A 19,473-nucleotide genomic window follows, 5' to 3' on the forward strand; every position below is an offset into this window, starting at 1 on the left:
AAATAGTGATGAAAACCAACAGTCTGAAAATCAGACTCCTTTCAGGTGTCTCAAGTTGAGCACCCAAAAAGTAAGGCACTAATCATTTTTGAAAAACCTTAGTCAGAATTTTTATAGCTTGACATGGTCTCTTTAATGGTCTGGCTTAAACTGACGAGGCAGAAATTAAAAGCTAAAGCTGAAATTTTGTTATTCTGCTCAGTTTCCATGATGCCCAAGTAAATATAGCTTCTATTAGGACAGACCCTAATGTGATTTCTGATTCCAACTGCAATTCTAATTGATTCCAGGGCAATATACAGCCCATGTTAGGCAAAATCAACCATTGTTCAGACACTCCTAAAAAAATGAAACCTAAAGCACAACAGGGCAGGATGTAAGATGGTATTGCCGGCTGAGTTTTCTGGGTTTTGTCAGTGCTATATAACACTGGCTAATGCAGGCATATTGCATGAATTGTAACAAACCCATGGCCAATAGACCTCTGTAGGTGTGAGTAAGATGCTTGCAAAATTGGCCATTTAGAACTTCATGGCAGCTGCCAAAACATAATCAGGACTTCTGTTTCAAAAGCCAATGCCCCACAACACTGGAATTAAAGGAGATTTTTCACTAGCTTTAGCATTATTGGAGCTGATTTTCAGAAGAGCTCAATACCCACAACTTCAATTTAAGTCAACAGGATCTGCACATAGCTGACAAAAAATAATAATCAGGCCCCACTGTCTTAGGACACACCACTGATCACTGAAATTCCAACCAAAAGAAGACAGTGATACATATATACAATAGACAAGTCATTACAATACATCCCCAGCATTCAAACAGGAGGCAGTCTGGCAAATGCAAATGGTCTTTGTCTCAGTTCCTTAATGTTGTTATAGCAAAGGTTTGCATTTCAACAAGGGTCAGTGAAAGGAGAAGGACTGTTTTTATTTTTGGACACCACAGTTATTTAATCCATCAGCGAGTATATATTCCATTCTGAAATGCAATTTAGATTGGAGTGGAGGAAAGGAAATTCAATTTACTTCTAGATGTTTGTTTTAAAGAAACCACATCTGCTTAAGTACATAAAGAGCCATTTTTTTATTTTTGCTCAATTATCATAATCCTGTTCTCTAGCCTCATAAAAAGAGCAAGGAAATTACTAGTCCTATTTACAGAATGCATTCAAAATTCCTGCTAGTTATTTCTAGATTTGGACAATTTAAATTTAGCCATTTTTATATCACATGAGAGTTGCAATAATTTTCTCTAAGAATCCAAGGTTAAAACTCATTGAATCTAGCTGAGGCTCACTGAGATGGCAAAGTTCCAGTCTAATAGCACAGCCTGGGAGAAATTGGAAAGGAGAACTACCACTTTGGGTAGTTTTTGACTGTGGCTGGCTGGTTCAGGCTTAGTAATGGCCTATGGGTCATTTCACCACCAGGTCCCCGGTTTGAATCCAGCCAGAGACTCGAAGTGTTATCCTGTCACAGTCTGGTAGCCTTGAGTTGGTTGCCTCAGAGCAGTTCCTTTTGGACATTAGTCCACATCACCTTTAGCAGTATACTTCTTGCCACAGATACCAAGGATTGAGAAGACTCACGCTTGGAGGTGGTCCCTATAAGCAGAGTAGTTTTACACTGGTCGAGCAATGAAGGGTGTGTGTAGAAACTTTTATTGATATTGTTATAGGTTATATGGTCCTGGGGAAGGAGAGCATGTTAGGGTCCCTTGCTGTCAGACAGACTTCAGAATTATTCTTGTTTTTGGAAGCATTTAAGCTACATCCAAATGCTTAAACTTGAGGAGGCCCACCCCACTGGTACTCTGAAAGACCTCTTAGGGCAGTGGTAGGCACCCTGTGGCCACCCATCAGCAGGTGGCAGGGAGGGATAGCTCAGTAGTTTCAGCATTGGCTTGCTAAACCCAAGATTGTGAGTTCAATCCTTGAGTTGGCCACTTAGGGATCTGGGGCAAAAATCAGTACTTTGTCCTCCTAGTGAAGGCAGGGGGCTGGACTCAATGACCTTTCAAGGTCCCTTCCAGCTCTAGGAGATTGGTATATCTCCAATTATTATTTTATTTATTATTTAATCCACTGGTGGGCCGCAAGACAGTTTGTTTATACTGGCATGGCCGCCTGCAGCTCCCAGTGGCCACGGTTCACCGTTCCTGACCAATGGGAGCTGTGGGAAGCGACGGCTACCATGTCCCTGCAGCCCGCGCCGCTTCCCGTAGCTCCCATTGGCCAGGAATGTCGAACCGCGGCCACTGGGAGCTGTGGGAGGCCGTGCCTGTGGACAGTCAATGTAAACAAACTGTCTCGCGGCCCGCCAGCAGATTAGCCTGATGGGCCACATGTGGCCCGTGGGCTGAAGGTTGTCCACCACTGTATCGGGTTTTAACTCTCTCCCCCCCGCAAAAAAATTAACAACTCCTGCTTCCCATAATTTTTATTCTTATTGAGTGACACCTTCTCCTAGAGACTCTACTGGGGGCAGGGTCATTACTCCAAAGGACATGAAACAACCTATTTATGCCCTGTCACAGGAAAGATCAGTAGAAATTCCCAAGCATGACTCTCATGGAGCTTCCTGAGCCACTTGTCATTTTGCCATGTCACTTCCAGGGGAGGTGCCAATTTGACCCTAAAACCAGATATTTTACAAGTGGGTGTGGCAACCAATTCAATTCAGCTCCCACATAGCTTGATTCATTCACATCAAAGACCTACAGCCAAATAACATTCCTCTGTTCTTTTAATCATACCTCTACAACAAAAATTCTCTCATAAATAAAAATACCTTGGTAATAAAGTTACTTTATTAGTAAACACAACTGGCAATTAATCCATGATTGTTTCCCCCACCCCTCCTTCTCACTGCTAGCCTCTTCCTCTACTTCTGTTGCAAACACATTTAGTGAGCAACAGGTTAATGTCAGTAGTGAGATCAAACAATGCAATTATTAGGATTTAATTCTTAATAGCATTTTTGTTGTTCAAAATTTAGAGGTAAAACCTCAGAGTTAATATGATCTTGAAGAATCTTTTTTAAAAAAACCAGCAGATTTTAAGACCGACAACAAACTGGAATATATGCCAAGAAAAAATTCTGTTGTGAGCCAACTTCGTAGTCAAAAAAAGAGGCGAGCAAGTAAAGATTTAAGGCATAAACTGGTATATGATCCTGAGCGAACTGGAAAATTTAGAGCAAGTATCACTCATTTTAATGAGCTGCCAGAGATGAATTTAACCAAAGAGGATCATCTTTCTTGGAAATTTATTATCAACATCTTGTTACCATATCCTTCTCGTAATGGCCCAGCATCATTAGAGAAAACATCCTTTATATGTAAATTTTCTTCTGGGTATGTTTTGAAAACAAACAAAGAAAAAGATAAGGAATGTTGAGAGAGAGGAGCAGATTAAGCATTTTTGTCACAGAGGTTTGTTAGAACCACAGGGACTAAATAACTTGATAGAATTGGTCTTTTATTCACACAGGCCAACATTTTCAGAAGCAGTCAGGGATTTTGGTCGTCTCAATTTGAGAGACCTTAAAGGGGCCCAATTTTCAGAGGTGCTGAGCACCCACAATTCCCATTGGCATTACTGAAAAACTGTGGGGTGCTCAGCGTCTCTGCAAATCAAGCAAGATGTTTCTAAGTTGGACTACCAAAAACAGAGGCACTTAATATCACTGGCCACTTCTGAAGATTTTGGTCACAACCCTTTGTACTGGAGGGAGGGGCCCAAAACTCTGGAATGCTGTTCCCTTCAACTTATGTCAAAGTTCACCGATGACATCCTTGCTTCCCTGTTTCAATATGAATTTTCATGGAGCGGGCTTGACTTTATGTATTCATTGAAAAGCATGACCCCAGTGGGTTAAGCACAGAACTGGGAGCCAAGAACTCCAGAGTTCAAATGCTGGCTCTGACAACATCTCCTGGTGGCAAGTTGCAACCTCTCTGCCCCAGCTTCTCCTCCTCTAAAATGGGGATAACTATTCTTACTTACCTTGTTACTTGATAGGGCTGCTACGAGGGTTGGATAATGTTTGTAAAGTGATTTATAACTATAAGGTAGGGCCCTGCCTGTTGTGGATAACAGAGTCATCCATTTGTTTGGTGTCACAGTAGGATAGCTTTCATATGAACCCTCATTCACAAGTATCCCAATACAGCTCCTGTTCGGTTATTTCTCTCATTTGCTTCATTTAGGAAATGAGCCCAGTGTAAGTGTACACAAGTTAACTCTTACTTCCTGGCCCAACTGCTCCTCTACATTACCGCCTACTACAGGTAATTTCATTGGCACTAGCAGTAGAATGACTCTAAATTCATTTTACACCTCTCTTATCCGGCTGGGTTTCTTCTATCTGAGCTCCCACTTCCCCTAAATGAATGACCTGCCAACTAAAGCTCTGAGCATTGATACTGCCTTTGCTGGATGGACAAGCTGACATGGGAGCCCCTTGTAAGTGTAGCGATTGTGTAACACTAAGGGAGTGAGAGTTCTGCCTCAGCTCTCTTGTCTCAGGGATTCCTCTATTTCTCTACTGGAGCTAGGAGGATCTCTTACTGTCCTCTCCCACTTTATAATCCCCAGTCCCATCTTCCCTGAGCTGATATACTGAACCCATTCCTATTGAAGCCCATCCTTACTGTTCCTTAACTGGTAAAGCAAAATAAATAAATAATAATAGCAGCAGCAGCGGCTACTGCTCAAGCTCTCTTGCACAAGAAGCGCCCTGGGTAAGAGGATGCCATGTGTGCCAGCATCATTTATAATTCTCTAGGACAGGTTCTGCAACTGGCACTTAGACACCTTCTCAACATTCTCAACAGAGATGCTTAAAAGAGAAGGTAATTGGAAATGGACTAGTCCTCACCCTCATGGAGGTGGTGCCTGTAGATTAGCTGCCCCTACAGGAAATGTCACTGCCACTTTTCATGTTATGACTTCATCCGTGTATAAAAAAGACGAGGACTCCCGTTTCCACTGCTGGAAATTGGGCCTCTGTCTCAAACGCTAATTTCACATTAGGGGGAAAAAAAACAACCAAGAATGCAGAAACACAAAACATTTATGACAAAATTTGCTTACTTGTCCTTGGGATCCTCAAAACCCTGAAAGAAAGGAAAATGAAACATAACAGTTAGGAAACAGAATGACCCTGGATACAACAAAGAATTCTGAAGGATGACATTTCATACAGGAGCTTGCACAGTGTTCATTTGTTATATTTGATGGAGAACCTTGCCAAGCCAATACAATATTCTCTGTCTCTATATCATTTATCAGATAGATTGGGCAGAACACAATTTTATATAAATACATGTCTTAAAATAAACATAGGAAAGTTAAAGGTAAGGGAATGGCTTCTTCTCCTTCAGTTGATCTTTGTCATGCATTTGCTGTGCCTTTAAGAAAAGGTTACTCATACAAGTGATGCAATACACACTTGGGTCAAAATTCAGACAGACCGGTGGGTACAACTCCATTGAAGTTAATGCACTGCTAGCCTGCACAATGTATGAATTTGGCTGATGTTGTCTGCCTCCAATCACAGGAAGGGCTTATATAGTTAGAGATCCATTTCTTCCTCAATACTTACTTTCATGAGTCTTTGCTCTCCCATGTCTAGTTTTGAAGTCTTTCGTTTTCTTAAAGTCATTACTCTTATTAGGGTGGGATTTTCAAAAGTGCTCAGAGCTGGTCAAACACTGCGAAACTTAAATGGGAGTAGAATTTTGCCACAGTTTTTGAAATTCCCATTCTTGGAATTTTATCATGCCAAGTATTTTGCATAAGCATAGACTTTTCAGCCATCAAAACAGTGGATAAGACATTAATAGACTATTTATTGGGGATCCATTTAGTTAAGCATTACTAACAAAATCTGTTTTTTTCTCTTTTTCAAGCCCTTCCATGTTCCCCTTTAACACGAAAATGCATCTCTATGAATGGGAAGGGGGAAATTTCCTGTATTTTGGCAAGTAATTTAAAATACACTTCAGGGTCATTCAGGTTTATTGAATAAGCTAGCTACACGTTTACAGGTCCAACAAAGCCCTGAGAGTTGTTTGAAAGGTCCCAAGAGAAAAATATGCATTTATCTGCAATCTGAAATGTCTATTCACATACCTGCAGAATAGCTTCATAAAATAGGTTTAATATGGACTGGACCAAAATCTGCCTTCAGATACCCAGGTACAAGTCTCACTGAAATCAACAGGAGTTATGCCCATGTACATGAGGGCAGAATTTGTACACTGTGTTAAAACTCTCTAGCAAATGTAGTGATGACAGATGTAGGATTCCATGGGGTTTTTGTGCCTCTCAATGACTCTAGCTCAAATGTGTTTAGTTTACAAGTAAAATGATGGTATGCTATACTACTGGGGGAATTCTGCCCTACTGCATGCATGTATAATAAATAAGCCCCACATATTTTTATTTTTTTGCAAAGAAAAATGCTTCTGTCAAAATGTTGCTGCAGCTCTGCCTTTTCCCCACTAAAGGGTGCTGTGGCGCAAGAACGGCAGCAGCTCCCTGCCTGCGAGGGAAGAGAGGGAGCAGCCGCCTTCGCAGCGGGCCAGGTCAGGAGACGGGAGTTATGGGGAGACAGACAACGTGGGGGGTCAGGTAGGGGCTCATAAGGGCTAGTGGGGGAGGACAGACTAGGGAAGGGGCTGAATGGGAGTGGAGGCGCAGGGCCACAGGGGGGAAGGAGGTGCAGGGCCACATGGTGATGGGGAAGGGGGTGCAGAGCTACATAGGGACAGGGGAGTGGCTTGGTGGGGTCACAGAGACACATGTGGTCGGGGCACAGGGACACATGGGGATGGGGAGTGGCTGGATGGGGGCACAGACACATAGGGACAGGGGGAGGGGGTGCAGGGACACATGGGGACAGGGGAGTAGGTGGGTGGGGGCACAGAGACACATAGGGACAGAGGAGTGGCTGGATGGGGCACAGAGACACATAGGGACAGAGGAGTGGCTGGATGGGGCACAGAGACACGTAGGGACAGGGGGAGGGGGTGCAGGGACACATGGGGACAGGAGACTAGCTGGGTGGGGGCACAGAGACACATGGGGGAGGGGCTACAGAGCCACATAGGGACAGGAGAGGGAGATGCAGTGCCACATGGGGATGGGGGAGAGTGGGTGTCTGAGTCGGGATAGCGCGACACATGTGGACAGGGGGTTCAAGGACACATGGGGGTGCAGGAACACATGGGGACAGGGGCAGATGTGCCTGCCTGAATGGGAGACGCTAGGGGTCAGCCAGGGTCTGGATAGGGGAAGCTCCCTAACAATCCCTCCTTGTCCCCCACAAAAAACCTGTTCCATACTTTTCCCACCCAATACCCAACAACCCTCCAAGTTCACACCCAGGCTCCTTCCCAGCAATTTACTTCCCTCTCCCTCAGCTCCTCCATTACCCCTGACTGTCCCAAGCCTTGGCACTGCTTCTGAGGGGGTGTGCGAATTACGGTTCTGTATTGTAGTTTGAATGAATTATTACTCAGAGTTCTGTATTAATATGCCTAGTAAGAAATTTGAATCTTTTTTGTCATCTGTATTGTTACAGACATACTTGCTGACAGGTATTTTGAAATACATGACCAAAAATAATTGAAACTGGTGTGATTACATTGTGTTATTTTGACAAATAAAATATGCAGAATTTTAAAATATTGTACGCAGAATTTTTAATTTTTTTGTTGCAGAATTCCCCCAGGAGTAATGCTAGCACTGCAATCTTAGCCTGGGTACTGAGATTTAATGTGGATCCTTTCCATACACAGCCTGCTGGCCAAATCCTGCCCACAACTGCATTTGTTCAATGACACTGGAGACAATGGCATTGAACAGTTGTAAATGAGGGCGAAAATTTGGCCCTGCAACTGGAAATAAGTTATCAATCTGGTGATGCTGTCAGAGGCAGAACAGAATCCTGCACATTTTCCCTAAGCCGGGTAGGCTTTCCAGGACGAACAAGAGAAAACATATTTTTGTCACTGAAATCAACAGGTCTGATTGTCTGAATACACAGAGCAGGTCCATGAACAAGAAAGTGTCATTTTTACAGTTGCTTTTCAGACTAAACCCACATTTTAAAATAGAAACTGCAACTCAAACACTGCCATTCAGGCACGCAGAAAGAGGAACCCTCCTGTCCCCCTGTTCTTCATTACTAACTACTAGCAGACTAATGCCGAATGGGAAGGAAGCATGTTTTAGCTTGCGCAACAAACTTAGCATGTCCAAGCAACTAAGCCAAAGAATATTACAAGTGCTTTTGGTTTAAGGCTAAAGAGGGACTGAAATATCACTTAGATATTCGTTTTGCTTAAATTGCTTTACAGCTGTCAAAAGAGTTGATTTTTTTCCCCACCTGTATGGAATTTTAGAAGATGGTGCCAGAAATAAAAGCCCACTGATTAGCCATGTAGACAAAGTGCTCATAATTTGTCTGGTGTCATAGCTAATTGCATTGACAAAAAACCCATCTGAACGTGAATAGCTATCACCCAACAAATTGGGCGGGATGAACCTTAATGTAAAAACACAGACAGTGCTTGCTTGTTAAATATAAAGTCCATATTTTCAGACATGGGTTCCTGGGCGTTAGGGAACTAAGTCCATACACAGGAGCCCAAATAAGTGTCAGCTGATTTTCAATGGCAGCTGAATATCTACTGTTCCTACTGACTCTACATGTTGACACTACATACTGATTCTGAACTCTAAAGGACACAGCAGTGATTCTCATAAAAACAGGTGAACACATTACAACGGGCAAACTTTCACAGGTCAACAGACATCTGACAATCATGCCTAACTGCCCACTTGAGTGTGCAATTACCTGGTTTGCCCAAGCAAACTTGGATTTTTTTCTGGCAAGCCCATTTAAAACATTAAAAAATAATATTGGGTTAATTTAGATTCTTGTTTAAACACTAAAACTTGCTTGAAACACCGGAAATGATTAATGAGAGACGTCTATACTAGTAGTTCAACTTACGCTGTATTCTCAAAATGAAAGACTCAAAAATGCATACATCAGGTATAGCAAAAATATATTGCTCAGTTTTTCTTTTGTGACTCTTCTCATCTAATGAGGTTAAATATTTAAGAGTGACTTGAATTTTAATTGAAGGGAGAAGCAGCTTAAAATTATATTTAGTGGGAACCTCTTTAGCTGAGTAAATTAAATTATTCACTTCAAATACTCCCATTTTGAATGAATGATGGCTTCTTCATACAGCAAAGCTCATAAAATGGAATTATTATGCAAGAGAACCTGCAAGCTGATTTTTTTTAAATGCACCGTCTAAAAGGCTGAGATATTATTAAAGGAAATACTCCTTATTTGCACAGAAGCACTTCACTGGGATACTGAAAACATTGCTCAGGGATTCAATTGAGATAATCTTAGGGTACCTCCCCATAACATTTCCTCAAGTAGACCCTTTCTAAGCAATTGGCAGAAAAGCATAATCAGTGTTTGGAATTTTCCACATACTTTAGGGCTCTATGCTGTTCTCAGTAAGCATACGCATTTTGTGCATGATGCCTGTTAGTGGAAACGACATGCTTTTTGAGGCCAGTGGGAGTGTGGAGCTGGTGCTCGGGGTGGGGGCAGCATGCGGAGCCATGTGGCCTCCCTGCCTACGAGCTGGACCTGCTGCTGGCCACTGCTGGGGCGCAGTGCAGTGTCAGAACAGGTAGGGACTACTAGTTTCTACTGGCCAGCGGTCAGGGTCCCTGGGTGCTGAGCAAGGCGACCCAGTGCCTTGCATTCCATGACCCAGCACTGGGTCGTGACCCAAACTTTGAAAACCACTGCTTTAAACAATAGTGTTCAGTTGAGAAGCTTAAAATATAGGAGTTGCAAGTGCTTAATACCTGTGAAAAATCAGGCCTTGTCTTATCTACATAGCTTGTTTTAGGTCCTCTCTTCAAGTGTCCTTCAGCTTGGTAACTCAATTTACTCTCTGCTTGGTGAGGTTTAAGGATCTTCTATGTAGATGTGTACACCTTTTCATTCCAGGTGCAATTCAGTGAGTGGCCTTGTAATATTTAAAGTCCTACATTATCAGGACCCCAAATATTTTAGACAATCTCTCCCCTTAAATTCTGACATGGCACTAGAGGCCTCTTGTGGCACTCTTGCTGCTGGAACCTAGAAACCAGCTTTGTAGGTTTGTCAGAGAGTCTCCCAATTTAACAACCACAATTTACACCCTGAAGGAAATTGTGGGTGCTCAACGCCTCTCAAAACCAAGCCTTAAGATAAAAACAGCATGTCAGTGGTATGACAAAGTGGTAAAATTGAATTCATGATGTGGTTTCAAATGGATCTTTGCCTCCCTTGTCAGCATTGCTCAAGCTAGAATCAATCCATGGCTACTGGAAGGGTGTCACAGCAGGCATCACAACAAAAATCAGAAAAATAGAGTTCAGAGGAGGTGAAGGACAGTTCTAGAATAAAGACAATGAAATGGATCCTCTTTTGGGTACAAATCCTCGAGCCCTGTCTAAAAATGAATTGGAAACACATTAAGGCTTTTATTACAATGTATTAACTAAAGAAGGAATGTTCCAGACAGTGTCTTAGCTAATCTTTTGTCAAGTCTCATTTTAAATGTCCCCAGTGCCAGAGCTTCCGCCACTTTCCATAGGGGACTACACTATTCCACGATCTAACTGCAATCATAAAGTAATGAAATCTGAGAGCTGCTGTAAGACTAAAATAATCCACCACATGTAAATTCAGGAATATTAATCCACACTTAGCTGCACTGGCGGCACAAAGCCAAGACAACAGTTATTAACAAGGGATGGATGAGATGATTTAACAGGTCTTCTATCTGTTTGATCCGATACATTTTAAAACCTACTTTTACGTTGAATGAGTCACGAGTAATTATTTTTTATTACAGTGCTTGGGAAGAATGGGAGAGAAAGACTGATCATTGTATTGCTGTCTCTGTTCCAAAATTTTATTATATGGATTTATATGAGTGCCTATTGCTCTAACAGTGCAAATCATTCTAATTTCCTTGCTTGCTTTATAAACTGACTGAGTTTATTTGAAGTTGCCGATCGATACAGATTATTTAAAGGAAGTGATAAAACATTTGTCAAATATATGACAAGCAGATCACTATTTCTGTTTCAAGTCAAGAGCCTTTTGAAATAATAATGCCAACTTTGAGAACACTTGTTGCAATAACTAAGCTATTGTAAATTTAAGAAGGAAGGTGAAGAGTCTTACATCTGCCTTTTACCTTTTTATTCAGCTCCAAGAATGTGACAGCCTCTAGTCACAGTCTACCTCCTACTGTCCACATGGTTGGAAAGCACCACCATAACAATTGGCAGCTTCATTGGCAGCCCCAGCAAAGATTTTAAGGAATGAGTCAGCATGAAGAACAAACTATGCAAAAGTGTGCACCCACAGAGCAAGGTTGAGGCATATTTGCAAGGTAGTCTAGGACGCTTCCACTGCGCCTGCCCTGTGCTGTACCCATTTCATGACTAGAAGGGTTTAGTTTCAACGGTGCCAATTGGAACTTTTCACAGGCAGTAAAAAGTGATGAGTTGTTCCTTAAACATTATTTAGTACCAGGTGTCCAGCTTCTGGCTCGTGACTTAGATTTGGCCAACATGGTGGATATATCTGGCCCAGCAACAGATTCATTTTCTGCAGAATGAAAGTTTTCACTGAATCCCCTGCCCCCCAAAATGTTTCTTGGAAGGTTATCTTAATAACCATAATGACAAATGTAGCACTGTCTTAGCCAGAAGCAACGCCCCTGAGGGGTGTGAGCCTCACACACTTACCAGTTTTTCATGAACTTTTAATCTTGATTATGACAGTTCAGGGGCCATATTTTCAAATGGAGCAGGTCAGAGTGATGGGCCTACGCTGTGCATACAACTACCACAACTGGGCTTGCAAATTTGGTAAATGAACTTTCAAATGGCCAAGAAACAAAGACAGAAATATCAGTAAACCTGGGAAGTGCTCTATATCACTCCTTCCCATCCTTAATCCCCTCCCACCAAGTGATGCTGACTGCAACAACAACTTTATTTTCTACTTTCGAAATGGCGTTAAAATTAAAGTGCCCAATCTTAGATACATGGAGCCTGAAATCAAAGCAACTGAGCAACGATCAACATCTCTCATTGACTTCAACTGCAGCATCACTGAAATGATTTTGTTGAGGATTCAGCATCCAAGAACTGTGACATTCAAAAAATCAGAGCCCCCGTTAGAAAGTGTTGGCATTCATTGTTAACTACATGCCACAATTCTACCTTGATCTTTGTGCAAAGCTCCCAATGATATCGGAGGGAGTTCTGCTGTGCATTAAGGGTAGGTAACATATGGCCTTATTTTTGTATGTTTGGACCACAGACAATAATTAAACATATAATTCAGTCCACATTCTAGACTGCATTTGACACCTTTGATTCAATGTCTTAAGCGACTTTTCGGTATATGGAATAGGTTAAGCTTTTGATACATTATTTACATTAATTATGTAACGCATTTGGGGAAATGGTTTGTTCAAAAGATGCCGTTCAAAACAAAATGGTCTAGAATGTTCCTGTATTCTTAGAGCAATTCCAAGGTTTTCAAGTAAAAATAAGAATGTAATAAATGTCAAGTCCCCTTCACTCAAACTCATTACCATACAGACACATTTCAGAGTAGCAGCAGTGTTAGTCTGTATCTGCAAAAAGAACAGGAGTACTTGTGGCACCTTAGAGACTAACAAATTTATTTGAGCATAAACTTTCGTGGGCTACAGACCCACTTCATCGGATGCATGCATACAGACACACACACTCCAGATATCAGTTGTAGAACTTCAAATTGTATATGCTAATTATGTGTAAAACAATAGTGCTGACTTTTTAACTTTATTTTAAATAACTTAATACAGGATGATTGCCAGTCTTGATCCACCAGAATAAAGTTTGACTTTCATTGTATTTAACCTGTATGAGGTATTAAACATTTTATATGGTGGTTCCATAGCTCCAGTATGGAGTCGTGAAGCTGACAAGACAGCCAACAGCCAATGTAAGGAATGCAGTGTGTACACAGAGCTATCCACAGATACTGCGTCGCCCTAACTACACTGACATAAGTGCCACGCCTCTCGTGGAGGTGGAGTTATTGTGTCGGTGTAGTAGGGCACTTACCTTGGCAGAACAAGGCTGTAGTATGTACACTGACATAATAAGGTCGACATAAGCTGCCTTACGTTGACCTGTGCAGTGTAGACCAGGCCTCAGTTAAATCAAAGTTAAAATCATAGACATTTGCACCCAAAATTCCTTTCTTTCCTCTTCCCTAGCTCAACCCCTGGTTTTTAGCTAACAGAGCAGTCACCCTATTGGAGCAGACCTCTAAAATCAGCTTGCCTCTCCATGGGCCTGATTCTGGCATGGTGCTGAGTGCCTCCTGAACAGCTCCGTCTCCCATTCTCTACAATGGGAGTGGAGGGAGCCTGACACCTTTCAGGAGCCGCTCATGCCTTCCCCTCTTGTAGAACTAAATCCACTAAGCAGGAAAATAATCTTGGAGACTTAAAGCTCTCATTGAGAGTCCACTGAACCTGTAGCTCGGCCTCTGCTCTCTACAGGACCCATGTGCAGTACGGGCGTAACTCAGCAGCTCTCAAATCTTTCCATTACCTTTGCTCAACTCTTCAGCATCTCTCCCACCCACTCACATGAAAGAATCCAAACGTGTGAAGTCTTGATGGTTGGTTTCAAATTAGCATTGCACATTTCAATTTTTTTTAATTCCTAAAACTACTTAGTTTTAGATCCTCTCCCTCTAAGAGTACGTCTACTACACTGCAATTCAAAACCTAAGGCTGGACCATGCCAGCTGAGCAGTGTAGCCATTCGGGCTCAGGCTGCAGTCTGAGCTCTAGGACCCTCCAACCTCACAGAGTCCTGGAGTCCAAACAGCTACACTGCCTCTAGAAAGCCCCTTACCCTGAGCCTCGTAAGCCTAAGTCAGCTGGCATGGTACAGTCATGGGTTTTTAACTTCAGTGTAGACATCCCCTAAGTGAAACAATAATGGGGGGCGTTGCCTGGAGTTCACACCAGGACTCAGGTGACATTTTGAGAAATCTGCTCATGCTTGCTTAAAAGGGCTTTTTACTTGATTCTAAATTAAGCCCCATCTTTTCCCCGAGACACGTGCTAGCTGTCAACCTAAGCAGTTTTACATCACTCAGCATAAGAGGAGTATAATGAACATATGGTAGCCTTTGGAACCCATGCCAGCACTTATGCATGACCAAACAGGGCTGGCTCCAGGCACTAGTGAAAGAAGCAGGTGCTTGGGGCGGCCAATAGAAAGGGGTGGCACGTCCAGGTCTTCGGCGGCGGGTCCCTCAGTCCCTCTCGGAGCGAAGGACCCACCGCCAAATTGCCACCGAAGAATGAAGCGGCACAGTAGAGCTGCTGCCGAAGTGCCGCCGATTGTGGCTTAATCTTTTTTGTTTGTTTGTTTGTTTCACTTTGCCGCTTGAGGCGGCAAAAAAGCTGGAGCCGCCCTATGACGAACTAGATAGCACAATGCACGTCATACTGCTTTTTCTAAAGGTCAAAACCTAACTGTCCGGTGGCCACAAGGGCACTTTCCAATCTGTGTATTTTCAGGTGAAGGGATGAACTCTGCCACCATGACAGACAATTGGCACTAAAAGGGACTTTTGGTAAAAACAAATTATTTTTAGCTCCACAAAGAGAAGAGCAAACAGGCATTTTTTTTTTTTGGAAAGCCAAAAAAGTGTTATTAAAATTAACAACAACTGACTGAAGCCAAAGTACTTTAGTTTATTATAGATTATGGTGTGCAACCTTAATTCAGCCCCATGGTGTGTATGGATTATGATAGTCTTTAATTACATGGTCACCTACTACTTTTTCCACAGGATCCAGCATGGAAATTCAAAATTCTGTCTTCAGAGCAGGGTTTGAATGATGTGCAGAAAATAGTCCATAGGGCAATGAAGATAAAACAAAATATTGAATAACCACTCCTGAAGTGAGTATTGTCCATTCTGTGCACTGATTGAGGCAAAAGTCCTATGGAAAAAAACTAATATGTTATCATGTAATTAAAAACTACTATAATGCAGAGGCACATGGGGGCTGGCATTTCCTGACTGTTGAGTGCTTTCTGTTAAAATAACACAATTAAGGTTGCAAAGTAGTTTGTGTGTGTGCAATATTTACAAACCAAAGACTCTCACACTCGTCACCCTTCGTTTGAGACTACATGGACAAAAGCCTCCCTCCGTGTTGTACATTTATGGAGAATGGACTGAGATCAGAAGGCAGAGGCAGACTTCTTCCCCTAGTGCATGTATCAGGACTTGCTGCACCTTCCAAGTGCTTGCTGAGTGTGAGGATGGGGGCCCCATGAAGTCTGCTGGTGAGGGGCACAATCAGCACGCTCTTGGCCTCCCACCCGTGAGTCGGCAGCACACACTTGAGGACGGCACACGTGTGTGGAGCAGCAATAAGCGGTGCTTCCCATCAGTCTACCCGAACCATCCTGCCTGTCAATTCCTCTGGTAACATGTTATCCTTCCACTTGCGGCCAGATGGAACACTGCGTGCTGGGGCATGTGATCTCTGTGGGTTGCACTTTCTTATTAAAGGTATGGCTGGCTGCAATCTGCTGCATTTTATAGCAATTTGTCAGTGGTTTCCAGGAACTCATCAAGGAGCCAATGTAAAAGCTCAGACGGGCAGTCCTCAGAGAGAGAATAAGATTCCTTTTCTCAAAGATGTACCATACTTAGCTCTGCTACAGACTGTGTTTGTGACCTTGGCCAGGAGATTTAGTTTTTACATTCCCATTTTACAGACGGGGGAACTGAGACACAAAGATATTCCCTGACCTCCTGGCTGTGTGAGAAACTAAAATCCATTCATACACCTAACACACTCCAAGATCTTAGTCTGGAAGGTGTTCCAGAAAAGCAAAGTATTGTTACTATTGAACAAGTGAAAACATCCTCATAATCACCACATTTTCAAGTCATCTGAGTGTGTAACAGTGAGGAGCAGGAACTCTGTTCCTTTGTGCATATCACACACAGTGCAAACAAAATTGTATTTCCACGGGGGAATAAATACTAGTTTATCCTTGGTCCACTATCGTTGCTTTAGAAAGACAAAATATCCTAAGAGTAAGAAAAACAGAAACCAGCTGACAGCAGATTCTTTCACAGAGTTACTCTGGCTCTTTTCCAGTTCTGTGCAGTCACAATGCCGATCTTGTCCAGGTCTCTTCCACTCGGTTTGCTTTGGCTAATTAACATGAGTGAGATGACTCTAATTGCTCTACACTGTTTATGCTGGAAGAGGCATCACAAGCAACAAACACAGGCCCATCAAGGGAACAGTGGCCTAGTAAGGTTTACAGCAGAGTCTGCCAGCTGACAGCAGTTTCTCACACAGGGCAGATTATTTTCTCCATTACTTTTTTTGGAGCAGGCAGGTATTTCTCATGGTGTCTGTTTCCCATCCTCCCCTGTCTTTAACTGCCAGAGGGATATAGTGCTGATACTGGCAAAAAGCAAAGAAAGAGGGTTTGGTGGAAATCCTGTGAGGAGCTGAGGCAGTTTACACTGAGGGGGGAATGAAGCGGAGTCCTGGGGATCTGGACCCCACAGGGAGGGCTCACATGTATGGCAGTGAGCCAGAAACAGAGGGGCCTGGGCAGTGGTGTAGTGTGCCCTGATTGGTGCTAGCTGGCAACCTCCTGGATGGGCTCTGTTGCTCTACTTGGCAGGAAGATCAAGAATGGAGGAGTGGGAGGAAGAAGATCATAGAATCATAGACGATTAGGGTTGGAAGAGACCTCAGGAGGTCATCTAGTCCAACCCCCTGCTCAAAGCAGGACCAATCCCCAACTAAATCATCCCAGCCAAGGCTTTGTGAAGCCGGGCCGTAAAAACCTCTAAGGATGGAGATTCCACCACCTCCCTAGGTAACCCATTCCAGTGCTTCACCACCCTACTAGTGAAACAGTTTTTCCTAATATCCAACCTAGGCCTCCCCCACTGCAACTTGAGACCATTGCTCCTTGTTCTATCATCTGCCACCACTGAGAACCACCTAGCTCCATTCCCCTTTAGAATCCCCCTTCAGGTAGTTGAAGGCTGCTATCAAATCCCTCCTCACTCTTCTCTTCTGCAGACTAAATAAGCTCAGTTCCCTCAGCCTCGCTCATAAACCATGTGCCCCAGACCCCTAATCATTTTCGTTGCCCTCCACTGGACTCTCTCCAATTTCTCCACATCCTTTCTGTAGTGGGGGACCCAAAGCTGAATGCAGTACTCCAGATGTGGCCTCACCAGTGCCGAATAGAGGGGAATAATCACTTCCCTCAATCTGCTGGCAATGCTCCTACTAATGCAGCCCAATATGCCATTAGCCTTCTTGGCAACAAGCACACACTGTTGACTCATAGCTAACCTTTTTCCAACTGCCTGGGGCCTCCCCCGATTACCACCAGTTTTCAAAGATAATGGCCAATGGCTCTGCAATCACATCAGTCAACTCCCTCATCACCCTTGGATGCATTAGATCCAGCCCCATGGACATGTGCATGTTCAGCTTTTCTAAATAGTCCGTAACCTGTTCTTTCACCACTGAGGGCTGCTCACCTCCTCCCCATACTGTCTTGCCCAGTGCAGCAGTCTGGGAGCAGACCTTGACTCTGAAGACTGAGGCAAAAAAAGTGTTGAGTACTTCAGCTTTTTCCACATCATCTGTCATTAGGTCACTTCTCCCATTTAGTAAGGGTCCCACACTTTCCCGACCTTCTTTTTGTTGCTAACATACCTGTAGAAACCCTTCGTGTTACCCTTTACATCCCTTGCTAGCTGCAACTCCAGTTGTGTTTTGGCCTTCCTGATTACCCCTGCATGCTCATGCAATATTTTTATACTCCTCCCTAGTCATCTGACCAAGTTTCCACTTCTTGTAAGCTTCCTTTTTTGTGTTTAATCTCACTGAAGATTTCTCTGTTAAGCCAAACAGGTCACCTGCCATATTTGTTATTCTTTCTGCACATCGGGATGGTTGGTTCCTGCGCCCTCAATAAGGCATCTTTAAAATACAGCCAGCTCTCCTGGACTCCTTTCCCTCTCATATTAGCTTCCCAGGGGATCCTGCCCATCAGTTCTCTGAGGGAGTCAAAGTCTGCTTTTCTGAAGTCCAGGGTCTGTATTCTGTCGCTCTCCTTTCTTCCTTTTGTCAGGATCCCGAACTCGATCATCTCATGGTCACTGCTGCCCAGGTTGCCATCCAAGATAATCAATCTGCCTACCACTCCAGGAAAGGCTACGAGTAAGAGCTTCAGAGGCTATCAGGGAAGGCCGAGTGAGCCAGCAAGGGTGTAATTTCATTGGATTCAAACCTCATTTTACTTTTATCCACTCTGGATCTTCACTAGAAGATTGGGACCAGGCAAGTGGTTCAGGAAAAAAAAAAGGATCTCCTGGCCCATGTGAACACTCCTTGTTTGAGAATAATAAACCTAACCCAAATGTGTCAACTTGATGTCCTGCATTGTTGGTATCACAGTGTGATTCTAGTCCAACTTAGTCCCCAGAACACAAAGAGAAGGTGAGGACTAGCTACTTCCCAGAGCACCCAGTGCTCTCCCGCTACCAATGCCCCATTGCTGGTGAGAAGTGCTCTACTGGGCTGGTGTCTTACTGCAAGGATGGCTGCGTTGCATCATGACATAAGTGTCATGTTACAATGAAGTGACAAGATAAAGCTTACAAAGTTATAGGAAAAAAGGTATGGGCACTGCAACCACTAATCCATCTCACCCAGTAACATTAATATATTTCAAACCTCAGAGCCCCCACATACAGGATTTAAAAAAATAATCACATTGCCATTAGAACATTTCTCTCTGTCCTCCTGAATGTGGAAGTTTGATTCCAAAATGTCTTTGCTGAGGAAATGCAATTCAGAAGAGTGTAGTTTCTCTTGTGTGTGACAACAGGAAGGCCAAAGGAAATGCTTTAATAACACCCTTAAGACAAACATTCAGAGATGTGGCATAGATACCATGCACTGGGAGACAGTAGCCCGGGACTGGCCAAGACTTGCCAGAGTAGGGACGATCACTTCTGAGGAAAATCGCCTTGCCCTGGTCACAGAAAAATGCCAGAAAAGAAAGGACAGACGATTGTCATGTAGCAATCACGGCCCAACACTGCCTTCCAACATTACCTGCAATGTTTGTCAACGAGTTTGCGGCTCAAGGATTGGACTCCTCGGTCACCAAAGAACCCATAAAAATAAAAACCTGGCTAAAAGAGCATCCCTGACCCCGAGGGATTGCCAACAAAAACCTTTATACCACACCATCATGGGCAGGGAATGGGA

The 19,473-nt window shown here is 43.3% G+C and overlaps 1 protein-coding gene across 2 annotated transcripts in view; it reads right to left on the reverse strand.

Moving 5' to 3' along the window:
- Positions 1–19,473, reverse strand: part of ADCY5 (adenylate cyclase 5) — a 298,584-nt gene that overhangs the window by 43,741 nt on the left and 235,370 nt on the right. For both annotated transcript variants that reach the window (XM_045031720.1, XM_045031719.1), the window contains exon 10: positions 5,102–5,124. In XM_045031720.1, coding sequence (XP_044887655.1) covers positions 5,102–5,124 — 23 coding nt within the window. The remainder of the gene's footprint in view (positions 1–5,101; positions 5,125–19,473) is intronic.

The sequence above is a fragment of the Mauremys mutica genome, chromosome 10 (assembly GCF_020497125.1).
Source record: "Mauremys mutica isolate MM-2020 ecotype Southern chromosome 10, ASM2049712v1, whole genome shotgun sequence".
Lineage (NCBI taxonomy): Eukaryota > Metazoa > Chordata > Testudines > Geoemydidae > Mauremys > Mauremys mutica.